The sequence below is a fragment of the Serinus canaria genome, chromosome 17 (genome assembly GCF_022539315.1).
Source record: "Serinus canaria isolate serCan28SL12 chromosome 17, serCan2020, whole genome shotgun sequence".
Taxonomy (NCBI): Eukaryota; Metazoa; Chordata; class Aves; order Passeriformes; family Fringillidae; genus Serinus; species Serinus canaria.
In genome coordinates this window covers 9,336,218-9,358,000 of record NC_066330.1, presented here as the reverse complement: position 1 = coordinate 9,358,000, position 21,783 = coordinate 9,336,218, and the positions used below count along the sequence as shown (strand labels likewise).

General features: G+C 53.2%; 1 protein-coding gene across 1 annotated transcript in view; it reads left to right on the top strand.

Annotated features, from left to right (window-relative positions):
- The first annotated feature begins 9,182 nt into the window (after positions 1–9,182).
- ARRDC1 (arrestin domain containing 1) overlaps positions 9,183–21,783 on the top strand; it is a 37,756-nt gene continuing 25,155 nt past the window's right edge. The window contains exon 1 of the mRNA XM_009093514.4: positions 9,183–9,375. Coding sequence (XP_009091762.2) covers positions 9,258–9,375 — 118 coding nt within the window. The 5' untranslated portion in view covers positions 9,183–9,257. The remainder of the gene's footprint in view (positions 9,376–21,783) is intronic.

The window sequence follows — 21,783 nt, the reverse complement described above, 5'->3', positions numbered from 1 at the left end:
GCAGCCAGGCAGGTGTCTAGTGGAGAGATGATCCAAACCCAAATGAAGCTTTCTCCTGGTATTTAGAGATGAAGCTATTCCTCCTGGTGCTGCTCTAGCCTGGTAACTGTAATAACAGAAATTGAATGCATTTGTTGGCCTTGACTCCCATCAGGGCAGGTGTTTTCAGTGGTTGAAATGTTTAAGCAAGGCAGGTTCCAGAAGGACTCTGTAAAAATAGCTGTAAGAAGGCTGGGATTGTGATATTTGCCCATGGCAGCAGTGGGCAAAGGTGGCGGGTGCTGTTGGGAAATAGCTACTAGTAAAAGAACTGGTTTAATTCCAAACTATCTTCAGCTCCCAGCATAAAAAAAGCGGGGGAAATAGAACCCCCTCATTGTAGTTCAGGGAAAGTAAAAGTTTGAGAGATTGGGCAGTAGCTGATCTATAAGGAAACCCCAACCCTGAGGGATAAAATCAGTCTGGGGAGATGTAGCTGGGGTGATTGTCCTGTCCTGGACTGAGCTCCATGGAGATGGACCCAAGCTGTGCCTGGGATGTTTTCACTCACCCACGTGCTCTCAGGGAGCTGAAGCATGCTGTTAGCAGTGATCCAGGCTATATTAATTCAGGCATACCAAGTTCTTTCCCCTCCTTGTCCTCAGACCAAGGTCCCAAGGTTTATTAACCAGCCTTTCAGTGCTCAGCATTTGTTTTCTCACTGCCACAAAATTTGGGGAAGGGAAAGGCTGTTTGGGTCTTGTACATCCCTCACTGCTTCTCTGTCCTCCTTTGCCTTCTGACTCACGCTGCTGGAACAAGCTGACCTGCTCTTGGCTTTCAGTTGAATAGATGAACCTCTCAGATGTCTGTATGTGGTCTGCAAGGCTCTGCCCTCCTGGCTGCACCCACTGGGTGTTTCTCTGCCAGGCTGTACCCTCGTACCTGCCCTGGGTGCTGGAGGCTCTCACTGTTGCCCCTGATGGGCTGCTTTGGGATCTTGTGTCAGGACAGGTTCCTGGGGCAGGACAGTGACTTCAGCTCCCATTTTCCTGTGGGAAAACTGGGTGGTGGTGCCTTGGCATAGTTGGGGTACTGGACAGGGATGTGTAGAAGCTCATCTTGCTCTGCTCCCACCCGTGTGGGAGAAGTGGAGGCTGGCAGAGCACTGAGGATGATCTGGGGGCTCTTTCCATCACTGTGCCATTGGTGGCAGATGCTGGCTGCCTCCCCAGGGCCAGCCCTGGGCCACACCAAAATCACTTGTATTTCAATTGTCACCATCCTGCAGTCCCAATGGACCTGTGAAGGTGGGATCAGCAGTTCTCCTCCGTGCAGAGATCTGGGGCTTGCTGGCAGGAGCAGTGTCCAGGGGCTGCTGACAGAACCCGTCACAAGGTGCTCCATCCTGTGGGGACAGTGGGTTTGATTTTTGGCAATTGGCCCAGTGCAAGGGGCACAAAGCAAGTGGCTGCATAGGTGTCATTGCTGCCTGGTCACTGAGTGAGAGCACATTGTAGAGCTCAGCTGCTTTACCTGCCACCAGCTCAGCTGGCTGTGGCACGGGCTGGGGGTTCTGGCATGGGCAGGGACTCACCTCCTGTAAGCAGCACTGTGCCAGGCTGTGCAAGGAGGGGGGCATCGCTCCTGTCCTGGCACTGGAGGATGTTTCAGTGCTGCCTCCTGCTCTGGCCAGGGCGGGTTTGCCAGGTGTGACTCACCTGCCACATGATGGCTCTGGCTGGCCCCGGTGACCTTTGAGTCTGGTGTATTAGCTCACGGAAACCCAAATAATGGCTTGGGAAAGGGAAAGATCTGGTGAGGGACTATCCCCGGGCAGCCCCAATGAGCAGGGATAGGAGCAGCAGGGTGTGGTGGGGAGAACACCTCTGCTCTCCCAGCTTTTTCCCCCAGCATCCCTCCCTGATGCAGCCAGCCAGCAAACTCCTTTGGAAAGCATTACTTCACAAAGAGAAATGTGCCGTGGCTGAGGTGCCCTCGGGCAGAGCCACAGCGCTGCTTCAGCAGCAGCTTGGGCTGAGGCATTAACTCCTTCCCCTGCATGCGTGGCTCGGGTGGTTTTCTGGTCCTTGTGTCAGCACTGCTGGGGTGCCATCCTGTCCCCTACCTGGGCCCTGGGTGATGGGGAGGGCTCTGCATGTAGCCTAACACCATGAAGGGGTGGTTTTGTTTGGAAGGGGACCCCTGGCTGTGTCACCAGGTGTTGGTTGGGCTGTTCACTCCACTGGAGCCACTCACCTCAGCAGGTGGAGGGGGATCAGTGTCACCCTGAGCCTCGCTCCTCTGGGTGCATCTGCTCCTGCACCAAGCCACGTTTGGCTCACACATCCTGCTCCAGGATGTGCCTGAGGGATGCTCAGGGGGAAGGATGCTCTCTGCATTCCTGCAGGAGCAGCTGCTGGGACATGTTCCTCCATGCTGGGGATTGCTGTATTTTGCACTGGACACATGGAGTAACTGGTGAGGAGCAGGAAAATGAAGTGTTTTTCTCAGGTGAGGAGATGTGAGCTGAGAGAGGGAGTGGGATTGTCTCTGAGCTGTCACAGGCAACCAGGTGTGGGTGAGGAGGAAGGGTGTTTGTGGGGACCCTGCACCCCAGGAGTCTGCAGCTGTGTCACTGATGTGACCCTTGGTGTACCATCTCCCATCCCCAGACACCTCCTCCTGGGTTGTGTGGAGAGTTGAGGGATTTCTGAGGGATTTCTTGGGGACTTTTGTCTCTGGCATGTGGGTCAGGGGCCATGCCACAGCTTTTTATCTCCTAGAATTGGGACAGCTGGGCTGCTGAGTGAATTAATCCTAGCAGGGGGCTGCTGAGCCACAAAGAGATCCAATCCTCTGGCTGGCAGCAGTGGTGGTCTCATGTCACCACTATTGTCACTGGCTCTCTGTCACAGGTTTCTTCCCTACTGCCGACAATGTGGGAGTGTTCCTCAGCCATTTCTGGGAAGAATTCAGTGGATTTAGGTGAAAGTGCTGCAGGAAGTATGATTGTGAACCTTGCCTGGGAGTGGCTAATGAGATGTCCCTTCCCTGATTATGAGTCTGTGGTGGAGAAGTGAGCTCCCCCCTGGGAGGGATGGGATCAAACATCAGGAGTGTGGGAAGAGCTGTTGGCTGGGGCTGTAGTGGATCACTGTCCTGGCCAGCCATGCTGAGATATTGTTACTGGAGAAAAGGGAAGTAGAAAAACGGGGCAGTGAAGGGGAGGAAGGCATGAGAGCCAAGTCAAATACAGCATCCAAATCTCTTGCACCTCAAGTGGTGTCAGTGATCTTGTGCTGCTGGACCTCCTGCCTGCCCAGGACATTTCTTGGGATGGCAGACAACTAGGGATGGGGCTCCCCTGCTCCCACAGCACAGCATTTCCCTGGAGGAAATCTCATGATCCTTTGACCTCAGCCTGCTCCTACACGTGGAAAAGCAACTGCTGCTTTCCTTGGCCCTCATAAACATTGTGTCATTCTTGGTGTGGTCCTGTGCAGGGCCAGGAGTTGGACTTTGATAGTCCTTGTAGATCCCTTCCAATTCAGGATATTCCATGAGTGTGTGAAATGTCATTTTGCAGTGACGGAGAAATTCAAAATCCTGAGTGGTGCTGGAGTATGAGAGTTCAGCCTGTGATTTCAATTTTTTTCTCAGGCAAGGTCCCACTGGGATCACTGAGGTCGAGTGAATCCTCATATTCCCACACCCTGTAAATTGTGCAAACAATCTGCCATCCCTGCAGATGCTGAACTCCCCAGGGAAGGGAGGACAAGCATCCCACCACCCAATCCTTCTCCCCAGGCTCACGCTGAGCAACGTGAGCCTGGGAAATCTTCCAGCAAAGGAGAGCAGAAATCTAGGCAGTGCAATTAGAATTATAATAATAGTAATTAATGCCTTGTCTCTCTCTAAGGATTTGCTAGTGAGGCTTGCCAGGTCCTGGCTGGGCATTAACTGATCAAAGCCACAGCACCCACGTGGAGGGGATGGGTGCCAGCTGGGCCTCAGGACCTCAGTGCCTCTGCTGGGGACTTGGTCTTCCTGCCCTCATCTTTCTACATGGTTTGGAGGGGAAGATTAGGAGGAGCTGCTTTAAGAATCCCGGGGATGAGGGTTAATGGGTGGGGGAGAAGACCAGGTCTGGAGCACCTGTGTTTTAGCTAGGGGTGCTCATCTGGCCCCAGTGCTGTGAGCTGAAGGGCCTGTGTGTGTTCCTGAGTGCAGGGGCACAAACGAGCTCTACTGCATCTCTCCTGTCTGTGCACGTGTCTGTATGTGGGAGGCTGCTCCTGCACACACATTTCAGTCGACACACAAATGCCAGTCTGTGGGCTTGCACAGACACAAGCCAGCAAATAACATGAGGGCTGGAGAAAATGCTTTACAGAGAGAGGCTTGAAGAGCTGAAATTGCTCTGTTTACCACAGACATTGAGAGGTGTGTTTATTCTGGTGTGTAAACACTGTCACAAGGAGAAAGGATGTGACACCAAAGGACTCTTTAACACCAGAGAGCAGCAGAACAAGAAACAAGGAAAGAAGCTGCCAAAGTTGGCCTGAAGAGCAGGTGTGCATGCTGGCACAAAGGGGATGAGCATTGGAAACAAACTGCTGGGGGATGGTATGGCAGGGTTTCTCTTGCCTGGTGAAGGGCAGTTCCTCTGGTGGTGTCTCAGCCAAGTTATTGGATCATCAGGCTCTCAGTGTGAGGGTAAGCGACTGTTATTTGTCATGCTGTTATAGCCACTCATGTTTCAACCTCTTTCTTACTCTTTGGGTGAGGCCTGGGGCATGGTCTCGGGGTACAGGTTGGTGGAGCATCTGTGGGATAGAGCCCAAAGCAGCTGTCTGGCCTCCCTGCAGAGCCCCTGAGCAGTGATGGCTCCTGGCTCTGTGCTGTGGGTGGTTTCTGGTTGCTTCCTGCTCTCCTCTCATCCTCCCAAGGGTTGGGCTGTGGTCAGCTGGTGGCCCTTGTGAGACCAATAGGCTGGTGGAGTTTCAGCAGCAGTGGGGAGCTGCTGCAGGGTCCCAGCACATTGTGCTGGAATTGCCCAGAGAATCTGTGGCTGCCCCATGCCTGGAAGTGTCCAAGGACAGGGCTTGGAGCACCCTGGTGTGGAGAAAAAGGTGGAATGGGGAGAGGAATGAGATGGTCTTTAAGGTCCCTCCCAACCCAAACCAGTCTATAATTCTATCACATGTTGATCCCAGAGATTTGTACACCACTGGTGGGACATCCGACTCCACCCTTGGGGAAGCTGGCTGGGAGTTGCCTTGTAGATGAGCCCACAGAAGGGGGACAGGGGACTTTGGCTGTGGCCTCCTGCGAGGAGAGAGGTGGTGTGCAAGGAGGTGTGACTGAACGGTACCACCTCTGCCTGAACTGCTGGAAGGCATCAGCCTGAGACAAATGAGTAATTGTTGTTGCTCTTGGTATCAGATGACGTAGTTTACCCGCCAGCAAATCAGCTGAGAAGCAGTGAGGCACTGAGTGAAGCAGGGAAATTATTTAGAAAGGTAATAAACCTAAGTGTAATATAAATATATTAGGGTAATGGATTTTATGTACACAGGAATACAGAATGGCTGTCAGCGGTGTAGGTAGCACAGGAAACCCTCATGGCAGTTCACATCTGTGTATTTTACTTCAAGGGAAAGAACTAAGAAACCTAAAGGTCAACTTCCACAAAGCTCCGCTGCTTTACTTCCCCCTCCATCGCAGCCGCTCCGGCGCTTGCCCTTATGGGGTGTGGTGGGCTCCCGCAAGTCACGCCCTCGCCAAATCCAGTAGGAGCCGGGGGAAGAGGTTGGAAACGCAAAAAGCAAGAGAATTTGAGGGCGGAGAGATAGACTGGTCTTGTAACAAGAGAGCAGGAGAGGCTCTGGGCGTCCCCGCGGTGCCGGGCAGCATCTGCCGGGCTCGCCCTTCTCCTCTGCAGCCACCGCGGAGCTCCGGGCAGGGGGAGACGAGCCCGAGGCACGAACTGCCCCGGGTACCGCGCTGCTGCCTCAGCCCCCCGCGCTCCCGTCCGGAACGCGGCAGCAGTCACGGCCCAGCTATGCCCTGGCATTTCCGCGCTGCCGCTCCCTGAGCAGCCCCAGCGCAGGGGAAACTGAGGCACGGTCAGGTGGGGCTGCGCCTCCTCCGTGTCAGCATGCACAGCTGGAAACTCCTGGAAAGACAAGAGGGGAACAAATTCAAGTCACAAGCCAATGCCTGTGTCTTAATGATGGAGGCTCCTGTGTCTCGCACTTGCAGCCACAGCTGAGCCCTCCGTGGGCACATTTTTCCCACATGTGACACCACTCACAGCTGCTCTCCCAGCTCCTCTGCTTGAAGCTCGTCTGTACTGCTGGCAAAGCATGGCTCAGGTGCTCCTGAAGGGGGGTTTATTGATAATTTTTTCCTTTTAATAACTACTATGTTCTTTGTCAGAAAATTTCATGTTCCTTGAAGTTAGGGGTATGTGGTGACATCTGAAAGGAAAATTTTATTCTAGAGCTTGTCTTGACATTTTTCTTCTCTCTTTTTAATTTTCCCTTTTAATAAGGGGAAAAGGAGGAAGGGAGAGTGCACAGAATGCAGAGGAAGTGAGATTTCCCACCACAACAACAAAACTCTTCAAAACATTTTTTTTTAAACCAAAACAATAGTCAAAAATATCAGAAAGCAAACCATGGCAGTTTACCAAACATCCTTAGCTTACTTTTTAAAAAAATTGCTCTGAGTTTTAACTCCAATGACTCCTCACACAAGTAGATAAGAGGAATGACTGTGGGGTGAGCAGGAAGGCGGGAATGTAAATACACGTTTTGAGTGCAATGAGTAAAATCCTCCTGAATCTGGCATTACCGGGGAATGATGGGTGCCCTGGCACTGCAGGCATTGAATACATTGAATTATAGCATTACAAACTGGTTTGGGAACTTAAAGATCATCTCATTGCCCTCCCTGCCATGGGCAGGGACACCTTCCGCTATCTCCTAGCATACTTCAAGCCCTGTCCAGCCTGGTCTTGGACACTTTCAGGGGTCTAGGGGCAGCCACAGCTTCTCTGTGCCAGAGCCTCACCTCCTTCTAAGTAAAGATTTTTCTTCCTAACATCCAATCTGACCCTTCTGTCAGTTTAAAACCACTGCCCCTTCTCTTGTCACTATCTACCCATATAAAAAGTCGCCCTCTTTCCATTTCTAAAGCCTCCTTAAGGTACTAGAAGGCTCTAATGGGGTCTTTCTGAAGCTTTCTCTTCTCCATGCTTCAATTATATCCATGCAGTTACATTTTACAGACTGCTCTACCCAGTGTAGCTGTGATCCAGGGGATGGATCAGTGCTGTGGGGTCACTGCTGGCCGTGACATGACAAGGGACCCTGTGTATCTTGGCACAAACCTTTGCAGTACTGTAGCTGGCCTGGCTGCTTTTGTTCAGCTCCTGGTGCAGGAATCCTTTTTACTCACATTGTGACCTTGGGCGAGCAACTTTACTGTGCTTAAAATTAACTTCTCTGCAAACAAGGCGCATAAATCTCCATGTCAGGAGAAGCTGTGGCATGGCAACAGTGGCTTGGGTTTGGTGAAGGGTTTTTCTACCCTGAGTTGTCACATGTGTGGTTTCCCTCTGGGGCAAGGGTGCCAGGGTTGCCCCAGAGATGGGGTGGCCCTGATTGTGCCTCAAATCATGAGTCTTTGGCCACTTTCCATCGGGGAAGAGGGTTCAGTAAAATCTGCTATAGCTCAGGGTGTTTTCACCCCCCCCCCCTTCTCCTAATTTGTTTGGTTTTGCTGGCAGAGCTAAATAGGGGCTGCAGAGACTGATGAAAGAGGCTGCAGGCTCGTCTTACAAAATAAAAAGGCTGGAGCAAATTGGCGTGCCTAGCTTGGGAAAATAGAAGCTAAGGGCAGCACAAGGAGAGCGGTGTGCAGACGGATCCCAGGGTACACCCTGCGGGAGGAGATGAGCTGCAGAAAGCCTTGGCACAAGGCTGTTGTGTGCCTGTAGCCTGTGACTACATGCAGCCTGGAGACGAGAGGTAGCTCTTTAGCACCGGAGGAGGGAGGGCCTCGAAAGGCTTCCCAGCAGGAGCCCTGTGTGCCCAGAGCACACAAACTCCTCTGGTGCCCTGTGAGGGGTTTCAGGTTGCCACGGCCACTGTTAAAGGAGCACGAGGGGTCCCACAGCCCCGCATACCCAGGCTGGTGCCACTGCGGGGCCGTGGGAGGATGTCTGTATGTCCAGCCAGGTCCGGGCTGGGTGTGCTCTGCAGATAAACAGCTCCTTTTACACTTATTCATTCTGCCTGTGTACACAGCCTGCTCGCCAGAGGCCGGGAGGTGCCTTTTCCCGGCGCTGCCTTTGGTGTGGGTTTTACAGACGGTTTTTATTCAATCAGGCAGAGATGAGGGAGGAACATGGCAAATGCCTGAAGTGTGCTTGTCATTGCTGGCTTCCTGGGACACCCTGATCTTCACCCACTGATCTACAGAGAGCATGGGGTCATCTCTGACTCCTCACTCCCAGGTGGCTGTCAGATCCCTTGTATTTGCCTCTTACAGGACACTTGAAGTGACTGGGGTTATAAAAACAGGAGCAGGGAGAGGTGACAGCTGGGCCTGGAGAATTACAGGGAGGAAATGAGATTAGACGGAGCAAGGATCACCAGGAGGCAAGATGGCCCCATGCTGGGCAGTCAGCTCCTTTCTCTCACAGCCCGACCCCACAACCAGTCCTATCCCACAACCCGACCCCAGAAGTGGTTCCTTCCCTCACAGCCTGATCCCACAACCTGCTCCTTCTCTCAAAGCAGTCAGGGATCCACCTGCTTCTCTTTCCCTCACAGTTCAGCCCCACAATCTGCTCCTTCCCTTTCAGCACAGCTCAACTCTTGAAGCTGCCCTTTCCTCCACAACTCCCTCCCTTATAGTAGTCAGGGATATATTAGCTACCCCTTAGTTCATCACCTGACCCTATAGCAATGAGGGATCCATTGCTACCCCTTCCGTCACAGCCCAGCCCCACAGCCTGCTCCTTTCCCTCAGCCTGGCCGCACAACTGGCCCCTTCCCTCGGCACTCAGGGACCCACCCGCAGCCCCCGGCCCGGTCTGGACGCCGCCGCTGCCCCGCGGCTCGGGCCCGCCCCGCTCCCTCAGCGCGGCCGGGGGCGGGGCGGGCGCGGGGCGGTCCCGCCCGCCGGGGCAGGCACAGCGCGGGCCGCAGGTACGAGCGGAGCCGGCGAGTGGAGCGGAGGAGAGCGGCCGGGCCGGCGCGGCCATGGGGAAGGTGCAGCTCTTCGAGATCCGCCTGAGCGACAGCCGCGTCGTCTACAGCCCCGGCGAGCCGCTGGCCGGCACCGTCACCGTGCGGCTCTCGGGCTCGCTGCAGTACCGAGGTGAGCCCGCGGCCTGCCGTGCCCTGCCGTGCCCGCCGCCCGCGGGGGCCACACGGCGGGGCGGATATCCTGGGGAGGGGTTCGCGGGCTGCCCTGGCCCGCGGGGCGCCCCGGGGATGGTGCCGGCGAGCGGCCGGGCTCCCTCTCCCGGCTCTGGGCACCGGCGGCTCCGGGGCTGCCCCATCGCTGCTGCCCCCGCTGCCATGCGGCGGCCGGGAGGGGCCGATGGGAGCAACCTGCTGGATTATTCCGTCCTCCGCTTCCTCCTCTTACTTTTTGCTCCTATCCCGTAAATAAGGAAACATCCTCCCAACCCCCTTCCCAAAACAGCCCAGCGCCGGGCTGTGCCACTGCAGCCTCCGGAGCTGGCGAGTGCCCAGGGTGGCAGCGGGAGGTGGTGGAGGGGCTTGCCCGTCTCGTTCTGCTTTCCCTGGGAGTCCTGCGGCTTCCCAGGGCTGCCGGCATCGCCCGAACCCCGAGCCTGGTGCCCCTGGGTCGGACGGAGCCCGAATGTGTTAGGGTAGGGTGATGGGAGGAGGTGTGCGATGCCATGTCCTGGTGGGCAGCAGCCCTGCCTCGGCAGGAGGGAGGAGATGGGCGATGCTGTCTCCTGGCAGGAGCGGCACCCACCCACCGGCTCGCAGGCAGCGTCCGCAGCGAGCAGCCGTGTTGTAACATCTCGAATGAACTCGGGCGCTTGAGTTGTGGCTCTGCTAGTGTGGGAGATGTCCGCGGTGTGTACGAGGTCCTGTGAGTGCCAGGGCAGAGAGTGCCCGCTGGGCAGCAGTGGTCTGGAGCAGGAGGTGTTGGGCTACGGGGTTGTTGTTGCTCCACGCGAGGCTCAGGCCATGCTCGTGGCTGGTGCAGTCCGTCAGGGCAGAGGGATGGGGCTGGACTGCAGGGAAATGAGCTGCTGGGCTCGGATCGTCCAAACTGGGAGCTTCCTCCCCCGCCTCAGAGAAGTCATTCGCATTTGCAAGTCAGCTTTGTGCTCAGTGCTGTGGAAATGTGAACCAATTTGCTGTTTTCCCTGAGGTCTTGCTTGCTTCTTGTGTGTGCATGCTGCTTCCTTTGTAACAAATTATTGGAGGGGGAAAAAAGGACCAAGTAATGTGAAATGCGAAGTCTCTGTTCAAGAGCTGTCAGCCTGGATGATGGTGCCTATGCTTGCCTGTGCCTTGCTTTTGAGAGCACCTCTCCCAGTTGTCTGCAATAGCTTTTGGAAGCTTCTTGTGGAAAAAAAAAGTACCTAGGACAAGTGTAAACTTGTAGTCTGTTTAACTCCTGTCAAAGCAAAACAGTTGCAGATCCAGCGTTTATCTCAGTGGAGAGTATTCCCAGATGCCCTTCCAGCAAAGATGTTCTTAATGAAGTCTGGCTGACTTCCCTCCTCGGCCCATCCCATTGACTTCCACCCATTCCTGCAGGTGCTTCTTGGGAGGGACAAGAGTTTGGCCTTGGAGGGTTTGGTGTGCTGGCCCCTTGTGCTGCCAGCTGGCCAAAGTTACTTGCTGCTGCCTCTACACCTCCCATTTGGGGAGGACCTGCCAGGTTCTGCTCTACACCAGCTCTCCTCTGCTTCCTGGTGTTGTTGTAGGGAAGGAAAAAAGTGTATCTTTGTTCTAGACATTCTTTCTGCTTCCATATTGCTTTGATTCTGAGAAGCATCAGGGTCTGCTGTTAAGTGCAGGTCCTGAACTCAGGAGGGGTTTTGCTGTGGGATCTGTTGTTTGGGGCTAGTGCAGAGCTGGGGCAGCTGAGCTCTAGGAAAGCTGTCAGGAGCATCTAGCCAAAATCTGAGGTGGTCTCCATGTGATTGATGCTTCTGTTGTGCTTAGGTCACTGAGCAGCTCTTCTAGGCTGTTTCCTGTACAGTGGCTTCATGAGCTGGGGTAGAAACTTTCCATTACTGGTGTCAGAACTCACCCAGTTAAGTCACATTTGGATGTGAAAACAACTTCTGCCAAGCACAAGGTCACTGTTGTGTGTTCTCCCTCCTGCTGTGTATCTCATGGTCTCTGGTGCTCAAACCCTCCACACTTGATCTCTTGGGCACCCTCTCCTTTCTGAATGAAGGAAATGTCTCACCCTTGGAGGAAGAGTCTCATGTAGCTGCTGAAACATCCTTTTGGTGTTACAGTGGGTGACTCTCTGCTGTAAGAGATCTTAAAGGGACATGTGAGCCCTGTTGAGCTCTCAGCACTGGAGAGATCAGCCTGACATGCTCTGGCTTCCTGCTGGGCTGTGGGGAGAGCTGTGTGGCATCAACTCATCTTACATTGTATATACCCCTCCACACCTTCTTTGGCCAGCTGTGACTTTCCAGGCTAAAAAAATGCTTCCAGGAATTTAGTCCTCAGCCCTGGCAGGTCTGGCCCACAGCTCCACAACTTGGTGCTTTCCATTTCCTGAGCCAGGCGAGCCCAGCGCGGTGACTTCTCAGTGCTGTGGTGTGTGAGATCACAGCCGGAACCAGCCTGTAGGTGACTCCTCACACGGTGACTTCTGGCTCGTGAAAATTACACCTTCTGAAAGGTGACAGTGCAAACAAACACAGCTCCTTGTGCCTTGCTAAACGCAGGAGAAATCTTGGGTCATGGGACAGCGTAGCTGGGGACACACCTTTTGGGATCATTAACGTTTCCACTTAGACTGGCGTCAGTGCCAGCCCTGGTGACTGGCAATGAGGGCTCTGCAGGAGCACATCTTCTTCAGCTGACCTTGCAGCAGCATCACAACTACTGACTGGTCCTTGGTGACCCACGTGGACCTTCTGAGGAGTCACACTTCCTCCTGTGCTTTTGCCAGGGTGAATGACCTGCCCAGAAAACTTTTGAGCCTCAGGGGAGAGCGCTAATGGAAATGGAGAATTCCTGATCATTGTGCCTGGTTTGCTGGGTAAATCATCAAACGTGTGTGTACAAAGAATAATTAATCTTACAGGAAGCTTGTGCAGGGACAGCTGGAGATGGAGTTAATTTGTGGGGAAGGAGGAGGGAAGGCAGTTCATTTGGAGCAGGGCAGGCAGTCCTGGTTGCCGGCAGGAGAATGTGGGAACAAAGGCTTGTGCTGCCTGGAGATGCTGGAGCACTTTCCTCTCAACTCTGTGGCTTCCAGGGGCCATGTGGATTATTCTGGTCCCGCCTGCCATTCAGTGAGGCTTCAACAAGTGTAATGTTAAAATAACAGCCCTCTCTGCCAGGTCACCAAGAGCAAAGAAACAGCAAGTGCTTTCCAGAACAGATTTCAGCACTTTGCTATTCTCCACTTTGTTATTTGACTGTCCAGGTTTATGCAGGGATGAGTTGACTTTAAAATCACTCCCTTAAACTATAAAGCTATAGACACAAGTACTCATGTTTGTTCATGCTCTATAAATACAGATACAAAATTCCCATTTCCACAGAGCAGAGAGCCCATGAATCATAATTTTCTTCTCTGATCTTAAATGTTGTAAATATTCTCATATGGAGGACAGAGAAAGCTGGTGGTGAAGGGGGATGAAGAGCAGGGCTCTGAAATCCTGGGTCAGGTGTCCAAACTAAAAGGTAACTTCTGTTCCCCAGAAGGGCAGCAGGGAGAAATTCGGGTTTGGTGGTTCTGACGTGTGTGTAACCTGTGCCCTTCCTGAGGGGAAGGGATGACACCAAAGGACTTTGTTGGCCGCAGTTCTCCTACCACTTGACCTCTGGTACAGTGGAAAACATTGTTCCTGCAGGAAGGCTGTGGCTTGGGAAAGTGCTGGGGAAAAGGTAGATTCAGTCCCTCTGAATCTACAAACTCAGAAGTTTGTCTGTAAAGGAGGATTGGAAATCCCTGTGCTGGCAGCATGGGTCACCTACTCACCATGGGGGCAGCAGGGGCCCCATGGCTGGTCCCTGCTTTGGGGGACAGTGTGTGGAGGGAGCGTGGTACCTGCAGAGCTGAGCTAGGCCTGGGAGTTTGGAGGGCACTGTCCCTGGTGATCCTGGCAATGGCCCATGAGGTCCTTGAGCTGTCTGGTATCCACCAGCAATGGTGGGTGCCAGGATGAGGCCAGGCTCAGGAATGCTCACGGATGGCTCCGCAGCATCACTCCCTCAGGCTGGATGGCTCCTGCTGTAGGGGAGCTGGATTAACTTTCTTTTCTCATTGTGTGAAGCGAGACAGCGGGGAGCTGTGTGGCCAAGTCTGTCTGAGGCTGGGGAACAAAAGAGGGATTTTTGCTCTCCTGGCTGGCTTGCTGCTAGAGCTCCAACTCCTCTGGAGTCAATAACTAATCACGAGATGAGTTTGTGTCTCTGTCGCTGCAGTGAGCCGCTCTGCACAGCTCCCCCCGCCCGCGCACTGCTCGTGCTCTGCTGAAAAACTGCTTGCTGCTTTCCTTGGCGAGGAGACATGCCACGGCCTCCCATCCCTTGTTTAACAAAATGGGAGGACAAGTGGAGTGGAGTTCTGTCTGTCTGATTTGCTTCCAAGTGTGACAAACGGGGTGTGAGTGCTTATCCCTTCCCTGGAGCGGCGCAGAGCTGTCAGAGATGTAGCTTGTCTTTCTGGGCTGGAGTCAGGTAGGCGGCAGGGAGGCTCCCTGGCTGGGAGGAAGAAGCCTGTGGGTTTCCATCCCTCTTGTCCAGAGGCAGCTCCCTATCCCTGGCTGTGCTGGGAGAGGAGGAGAAGCCAGGGAGGTGCGTGGACGGGCGTGTTGCACTCAGAGCGTGTTGCGGAATACTTTGTGCTGTAAGTCATCCCCAGGGAAGAAGTAGGTGTGTAAAAGACACAGAGCTATCACTTGGCTTGGTGAAGTCTTGCTAGAGGCTCTCATGGCCATTAAGAGGAGGACAGACATGTGAATCATCCTCTGCTATCCAGAGAGGGGATGCTCAGGCCCTTCCAAGAGATGAAGGGAGTGGGGTGGTTGGGTTGTGCTGCAGGGCTGCTGCAGACCTGACCTGTGCCATAGCATAGAGAAAGGTGCTCTGCTAGGCACTGGGGAAGGTCTTTTCCTTCTCCTGCTCAGGGCAGCTCCTCCTGAAATGGCCTGGTAAACATATCAGGGGCTGAGCTTTGATTTGGTGCATCTTTTCTTGAGGGCTGATTGCTGAGGTATCCAACGTACAGCCTTTAGGCTACTGGTGTGACCTCTGGAGTCTGGCACAGGAATTGCTGTGGAAGTGAAATGCCTCTTTGTTCTGCTCTTAAAATCTGTCGCTCTTCAAATCTCTCATGGAGAAATGCAAAGTGCTTAGGAGAGGAGAAAATCAGCAAAGGACCAGACTGTTGCCAGTCAGCCTATTATTTGCCTTGTGCACAGTTGTGCCTGCATGTGCTCAGAGTCCCCCTGGCTGTGCTCAGGATCCAAAACAGAGGTGAAATGGATCCATACCAGAAAGGTGTTCACGCTTCTGTCTGCTTGTGATGTCTTTTAAGCAGCAAATCCACATTCCGCACTCTCTCTATGGCAAATTAAAAGTAAGTGATGGAGTGCACAAGTCAGCTGGGAGTGAGGTGTTTTGCTGTCCCTAAGTTTGTGGGTAGAGGCCTTTCATCCCAACATGGCTGAGTATTGCTCTGTGCAGAGGGGTGGCCATGGCTTAAGTAAATTCTCACAGGTGTATTGGGATCTTGAGATGCTGCATGGTGGCAGTGGAGAGAATATGGGGTGTCCTAAGGTAAGTCTTGAGCTGCTTTTGACCCCCTCAACAAGATGAAGGTAGCAAGCTACTGCCAACTTGGAATTATTCAGAGATGTAGTTTAAAAACACCCTGATCTCTGAGGACCTTAATCTTCGTTAAAAACCAGAGTTTGTCAGATATCTGTAGCAAAAGCTGTTTCCAAGAAGCATGAATCATTTCTGGAGCACTAATGCTTATGACTTCCACTCCTTTGTTCTTGCTGACGGCACTCTGCTCTCTGATAGTTGTTCTGGCTCAGGCAGCTCAGACCAGAGGTAACAATGCTGCAGTAATTCACTGTTCATCCCTCTCAAAAACACCCTCCTGAATCCCAAATATTCCCTGCAATAAGAGTGGGATAAAACTGGCTTGGAAAGTAACAACTCTAGAGTGGAATGCTCAGTGTATGGGTAGAAATTGGAGCCTCCTGGATGGAGTTTATTAGCAGGGGTCTGAATGTCAGGGCCAAAGGTTCAGCTCAGGTCCTAGATGTTCCTTTTCTGTCTGCTTGGAACTCTGAGGAGCCCAGCCTGACCTGAGGACTGTCTTACCAACTTGTAGCACTCCCAGCACAGTGAGGATTTGTTATGTATCTGGTGCTCTGGTGATAACAAGAACATAAGTCGTCTTTCCAAACTGATGATCTTGCTATAAATAGAGAATCCAGCTGCTTGTGTTGAATGGCATCAAAGAAAATCATAGGAGCAGCTCTTATGCTTAGTGAAGTGGATTCTGGCTGTTTTCTCCAAAGATGCTGGGGTTGGGAGATTTCTTGACAACTGAGATGTGCAAAAGCAGTGCAGGAGAGCTCAATGGGGAATCTTCAGCAGGGAGCAGGTGAGGCTGGGATCTCTCATTCTGTGCTGGGATCTTCAGCAGGGAGCAGGTGAGGCTGAGATCTCTCATCCCATGCTGTGCCTTCCTGCCTCCCCAGCAAGAACCTGCCTGTGCTGGTACCCGGCCAAGATGAGGAGGCACTAAATGCAGGCTTGCTTTACTGCTTGTAAATAAGGCTCTTCAGGAAAAAGCCCTTGAAACCTCCCCTTCTAGGAGGAGGGGAGCTGGCTCCTGGCTCATGCTTGGGAGCTGCAGCAGCACTAAATCATTTGGAGGTGTCTCAGCAGTTCTGTGTGCTGAGTTGTGAGTTCAGTGCCTGGAGCAGCAGGAGGATAGACCCTGATGTGGTTCCACTTGGTTGCCTGACTCCTTGCTCCTGCATCCTCTCCCTGTAAGTGGGCTCCAACCCCTCCCACCAAAACTCCTGTTTCCAGGATGGCTGAGCAGTCCTGAGTGTGCTGCCTTTGTCCTTCCCTTGCTGTGGAGGCAGGGGCTTGCTCAGGACACTGGTCCTTGCAGCCCCAGGGGTGTCCAGACAGACCTCCTGCCCCACCAGGTGCTGGGCTGACTTTGCATGTGCTCCTCATCTGGAGAGTGGGTGATGGGGAATGTGCGCCCAGGAGCATCCCTTGAGCCCCAGGAGGGGATGGAGAAGTGTCATCTCTCCTGAAACTTACATCTGCAGGGCTGTCTGTTGCTGAGGCCAGGAGAGCTGTGTCTGGCTGCGTAGTGGGTGGCAGTGAGGGTCTCCCAAAATGAGCATCAGCCAACAGGATTTGTAGCCTTACCTCTTAGAAAAGGGTATCTGAGAGTCTCAGAAGAAAATGAACGTGACTCAGTCCCACAGCAGAGCCTAGCCCATAGGAGCCCTGGTGCTCTGGTATTACAGTAAGCCTGTTAAGCATGAATTTCCAGAAGTCTTTGAAGCATTTATTTAGAAAGAGTCTGAAAAGGGAGTAGGCTCTGGTGAATCAACCTCTTTGTGGTGAGTAGGGAAACCTGATTAGTCGGCTGTTTATCTTCTTCAGTGGCTTCTGCAGCCAGCGTGGAGGGAGATGCTCCTGTGGCGGGGGCAGAGGGGCTGTCAGGGCAAAGAGCTCGTCAGACCTGCTCAGGCTGTGGGAAGAGTGGAGCAGGGCTGCTGGGGGTCACAGGCAGAGGTGTGTTCCCAGCACATCAGAGAGCTCAGCCTCCCTGGCTGCTCCTTTTCCACGGGAATCTCAGTTCTGCCAGCAAGGTGGGAAAAGGTGCCAGGCTTTGCACTTGCTGGGAAAGAACAATTGAGTTTGTTAATGAGTTTAAAGGGGTGTTTTCTTACACCAGCATCCAGCACATCACCCTGGGGACCTGCAGGGCTCTGTGGTAGGTTGTGGTGGAGTTTCTTGCTCTGTTCTTCCTTTTTTTAGACAGCCAAGTCAATTGTACCAGAATATCTTAACTCTTCTGGCCTAAAGTAGTGTTAAGTGCTGGGTGGAAACCTATTTCACTTTGAGCAAGCTATAAAAAAATGACATTCCTCACTTCTGTTTTAGCACTGCTGAATCTGAGGAAGGGTGGCTGTGGTCCCTGTCTGGCTGAAGTGCTGAGTGCTGGCAGGTCCTGGCATCCATCAGCATTCCTGTGAGCCAGGGTGAGCTGCTGATTCTGTTCCACTTGTCTGGCTGCATGTTGGGCATCTGGGACTTGCATTCCCTTCCCACGGGGCTGCACTAGGAGCCAAGTGCTGAAGATTGAGATGCCCTGCCTGCTTTTGTATGTACAGCCTTATTTCACTTTGAAGAGCATAGCTTACCTAAATTCAGGGTTCACAAAATCCAGCTTATTACCCAGGTCCCATGAGAAGGATGGAGTAAATTAAATCTACATTAAATTTATTAAAATAAATCTGTCTTGTGCAGGGGATCATGAGTAAAACTTTTCTGGGCCCTGCTGAGATCCTAAGTATGGGACATTCCTGTGCCAGGCTGGCAGCTGCAGGCCCTGCCTGGAGCTTGGTCCCATCCCAGTCCATCCCTGAGAGCAACAGAGGCTGCTTCCTCATGGCATGAACAGAAGTGAGCCTCAAATGCAGTTCTAGGAGGAGGCCAGGCACTGCAGTCTCCAAAACAGGTCACAGTTTCCCACTCTGAATTTCTGTCCAGAGTAGCAGAAAGGAAAGAAATCTTTTGAGATAAAAGTTGGCTTCACACCCTGGAGCAGTTGAAGCTCTACAGGAGATGTTGCCTCCATCTCTCCTCCAGCCTTCTGCTCTTCTGCAACCTTTCTGCTTTTCCCCTCCAATACTTGAAGGATGGATGCTGAGAGAGGAGGAGGCTGTGAGTGTGGCTCAGGTGGGTGGCTGGCATGGAGATATTCCTGGGGAGCTGTGAGATCTGCCTCTCTCTGCCAAGTAGTTTCTCACTGCTGTTTGATCTGGCTGTTCCCAGCACGTAGGGGTGCCTGTGTCTGCCAGCCTGGCCTGGGAGGAAGAGGATGGTCCTTCAGCATGAAGGGGTGGGCCACAGGTGCTCTCCTTGCAGGAGTACCCAAGGAATGGCATCACTGACCTCTGCCCTGGGTGTGGCACTGTGTGGAGCAGCTCTGCTGGACTGTGCCACCTGTTTGGGGTGGGATGAAAGTCTGGGCTCCCAAAACTGGTCTGAGGCACTGCCAGGACATGTCCAGCCTCTGCTCTGCCTGGTTGTTATGGTAAAACCACCTCTGCCATTGTGGGCTCTCGAGCAGAGCAAGCCCACTTCTCCCCACCTCTTCCCAGTCTGTGTGCCTCAGCACTGGGGCCTACATCAGTCTGAAGCTTAAAAAAAGTCCCAAACTTGTCCTGGTTTTGCAAGAGGCAGTACTGGAGAAAGGAATAGTCCAGCATCCCCTTCTGGAGCATGTCTGGGGAGCAGTGAGGAGGTTGTAGCAGCAAGTAGCATGGTGGGATTGGGCTGAGGGGCTGGATGGGGTGAAGCCCCTCAGTCAGGCCCTGAGTGTGGGTGCTGTGGTGTTTCATGCCCTGTTGCTAAGGAGCTGCCTCTGGCCAATCCAAGGCACAGACTTTGGGGCACGTGTTTATCCCCCTGCCACAGCCTGTGTGGCCTTGTTCACTGGTGAGTTTTCCCCTTGCAGCCCATCATGTGCAGAGCCAGGCTTGTTAAGTGTGCTCAGCTGAGGATTTAATTCCAGATGTTTGAGATGACCCCCTTACTCCGAGGGCAGCCAGCGTGCTGATAAAACACTGTGATGCTATAAATAAACCTGTCTGCTCCACAAGAGAGAAAAGCCTTTGGTTTGAGCAGGAGTTTGTTCTAAACACGAGCCCAAGAGGTGGCTTTTTTGTCTCAGGATTTATGTTGACCCTTGGTTTTGGGGAGGAGCTGGAAAATGTAGGTTTTCCTGCTGCTCTCAGCCTGATGGAAGAAAATGCTTGCAATGGGGGGAAGGATTGACCTACCTGGGAAAGGACTTAGAAGATTTGTTCTCCTGTTTTTCTGCAGGTACACACCTGCCCAGCCTCCCTTTGGAGGCTTCTGCATTGCTGGAATGAGGGCATCCTTGTGTGTCCATACTGCCTGCCCCTCCTCATGCTGGCTGGACTCTGGCTGAAATAATTCATGCATAGCTGAAATAATGACTGTGGGTCACTTTGCCCCTGTGGCAGAGCTGTCACTCCCCTGGGGTTGCTACAGGTGGAGTTTTTTCAGGCTGTCTTGATGAGCTGCTTCAGCCTTCCTACAGTATTCTTTTGGAGGGTCTGGGCTTTTGGATTCTTTTGGAGGGTCTGGGCTTCCTGCAGGTTGGGTGGGACATCCAGGTGGGTCCTCCTGCCTCAGCCTGGCAGTGGACACGTACAGCACTGTTGCCACAGCCAGGGTAACAGGCACTGCTGGGATCACATTTGCTGAGCTTGGATTTGCAGGGCTGGCTCTGGTGCCCTGGAAATCAGCACACTGAAAGGCCAGGGAGGGAGGGACTGTCCCTTGCATTGCTGTGAGGGGTTTGGCTGGTCCAACCCCTTGTAGGTGTAGAAGGCAAGTGCCAGCCTGGGGAAGGAATGGATGAACAGCAGAGGTTGCTCTTGCTCCTGGGGGCTAAATGATGCTGAAGTTTGTGGCACTGCAGAGGGGCTGCAGCTGGGCTCATGTGTGGCAGGAGCATTAACACAACGACAGAGAGGGATCAGACATAGCAACCACTCAGAATTTCACTGGGAGCCTGCCTGAGCCTCTGAGCAGAGAGCTCCACTGGCTGTGTGCTTGTGATGGCTGTGGGAGGTGGGATGAAACCCTGGGGCATGGGGAGCAGCAGCCAAGTCCTCCAGGAGCTGCAGGCTGCTGGTGCTGTGGGAGATGCTGCTCCCTGTGTGTCAGCTCCAGACAAGTCACCTCCCAGGGCCTGGCTACAGGCTTGGATTTGATTTGAGATGGAAAGCATAGACTACTCTTCTAGACAACTCCTCTCCTTCCACATTAGAGGCCAGATCTCTTTTTTTCCCCTGTGATGGGTTCTTGTGAAGGAAGAAGATAAAAACCTCCCCAGACAATCCTTAACCTTGTGCCAAACCTGCTGCTGCCTCTAGCACTTGTTGTAAGCTCTGCTCTTGCCTCACTGGCTTGTGAAATGCTCAAGACTATTTGTGTCTCAAGAACTGACACGATGGACCCAGAAGGATGGGGACAGCTGAGATTTAATTAGGAGCTGTTGGTTTAATTAGTAATGTCTCAGTATATTCATGCATGAGGGACTTGTGTATCTACTGAGTTTCCAGCCTTCCTGCTGAGTCCATTCTGTCTGAAACTCTATGGGTGTGTTTCTGTGAAAAGACCATCAGTAGAAAGACCTCATCCTGCTCCTCTTGGTGTCCACTTCCCATGGAACTTTTCTAGGAATTTCCCAGTCTCTACAAACTGGGAGTAACTTGCTCTGCCTATAGGTCTTGCTCTCTCCCAGGCTTTCCATTTTCCCAGTCTTGTCCAGCTTTGCTGGCAGGGTGGGAACCTCAAACCCCTCATCTTCACACAGATGTAGGGTTGGAGGATCTCAGGGTGTACCCAAATTCATGATCTTTGCTGAACCCAGAGGTGTCACTCCAAGGTGGAGCTGTGGTGCTGTGTGAGGTGACCTCCTGCTGCCCATCCTATGACAGCCCATCCTTCTGGTAGGTCCCTACTTCCATGCTTTGGGGAGGGATTGGGGCTCTGGGGGATCCTTCACCCCCTTCTCCCAAGGCTGCTCCTGGTCCCTGAGATGGAAATTGGCTCATTCCTAGCTCATGGATGCTCAGGGTTCGTGCAGCTCTGGAGAGTCCCTGGCAGCTTGAGAGAATTTGTTAAAATGAGGTGATCACTGTCTGCCATGACTCTGATGGAGAGGGATGAGGGAAGGGGTTCTGCCTTCCTGTGGCTGGTTTCCATGAAATGAAGATTTTGATGCACACTCACTTGACTCCCACAACTCCCACAGCACTTTCTCCTCCTCTGCTCCCTTGTTAGCTGCATGCAGGCATTCAGGAGTTTTCCAGAGGGTATCTGAGTCCCTGGGTGCCCTCTGATTCTGTCACTAAAGCATGCCCTGGTCCCTTGTGCTGTGTGGGGTCACTGCAGGCACAGTGGCTCTGCCATCCATCACATCCCACGTGTGCAGGGCCGGGCCCCTCCTTCCCTGCAGCAGGGACAGCTGGAGCCTCTGGGTCCAGCAGACATGGCTGAGGCCATGTGGTGACCTGGGTCAGCTGGCAAAATCCCAGGCTGTTTGTAAGTGCCATTTCAGTGCCATTTCAGAGCTCTGTTGCCAGCTCTTCATCCGTCCTCATAGAGGAAAGGGTCTGTTTGTCCTGCCTGAGCTGCTGCCAACTGCAACAGCTAGCACCTCCAGCTGCGTCAGGTTGTGTAAGGGGCCAGGGCAGGTCAGGCTGGAGATCAGGGAAGGGTTCTTCCC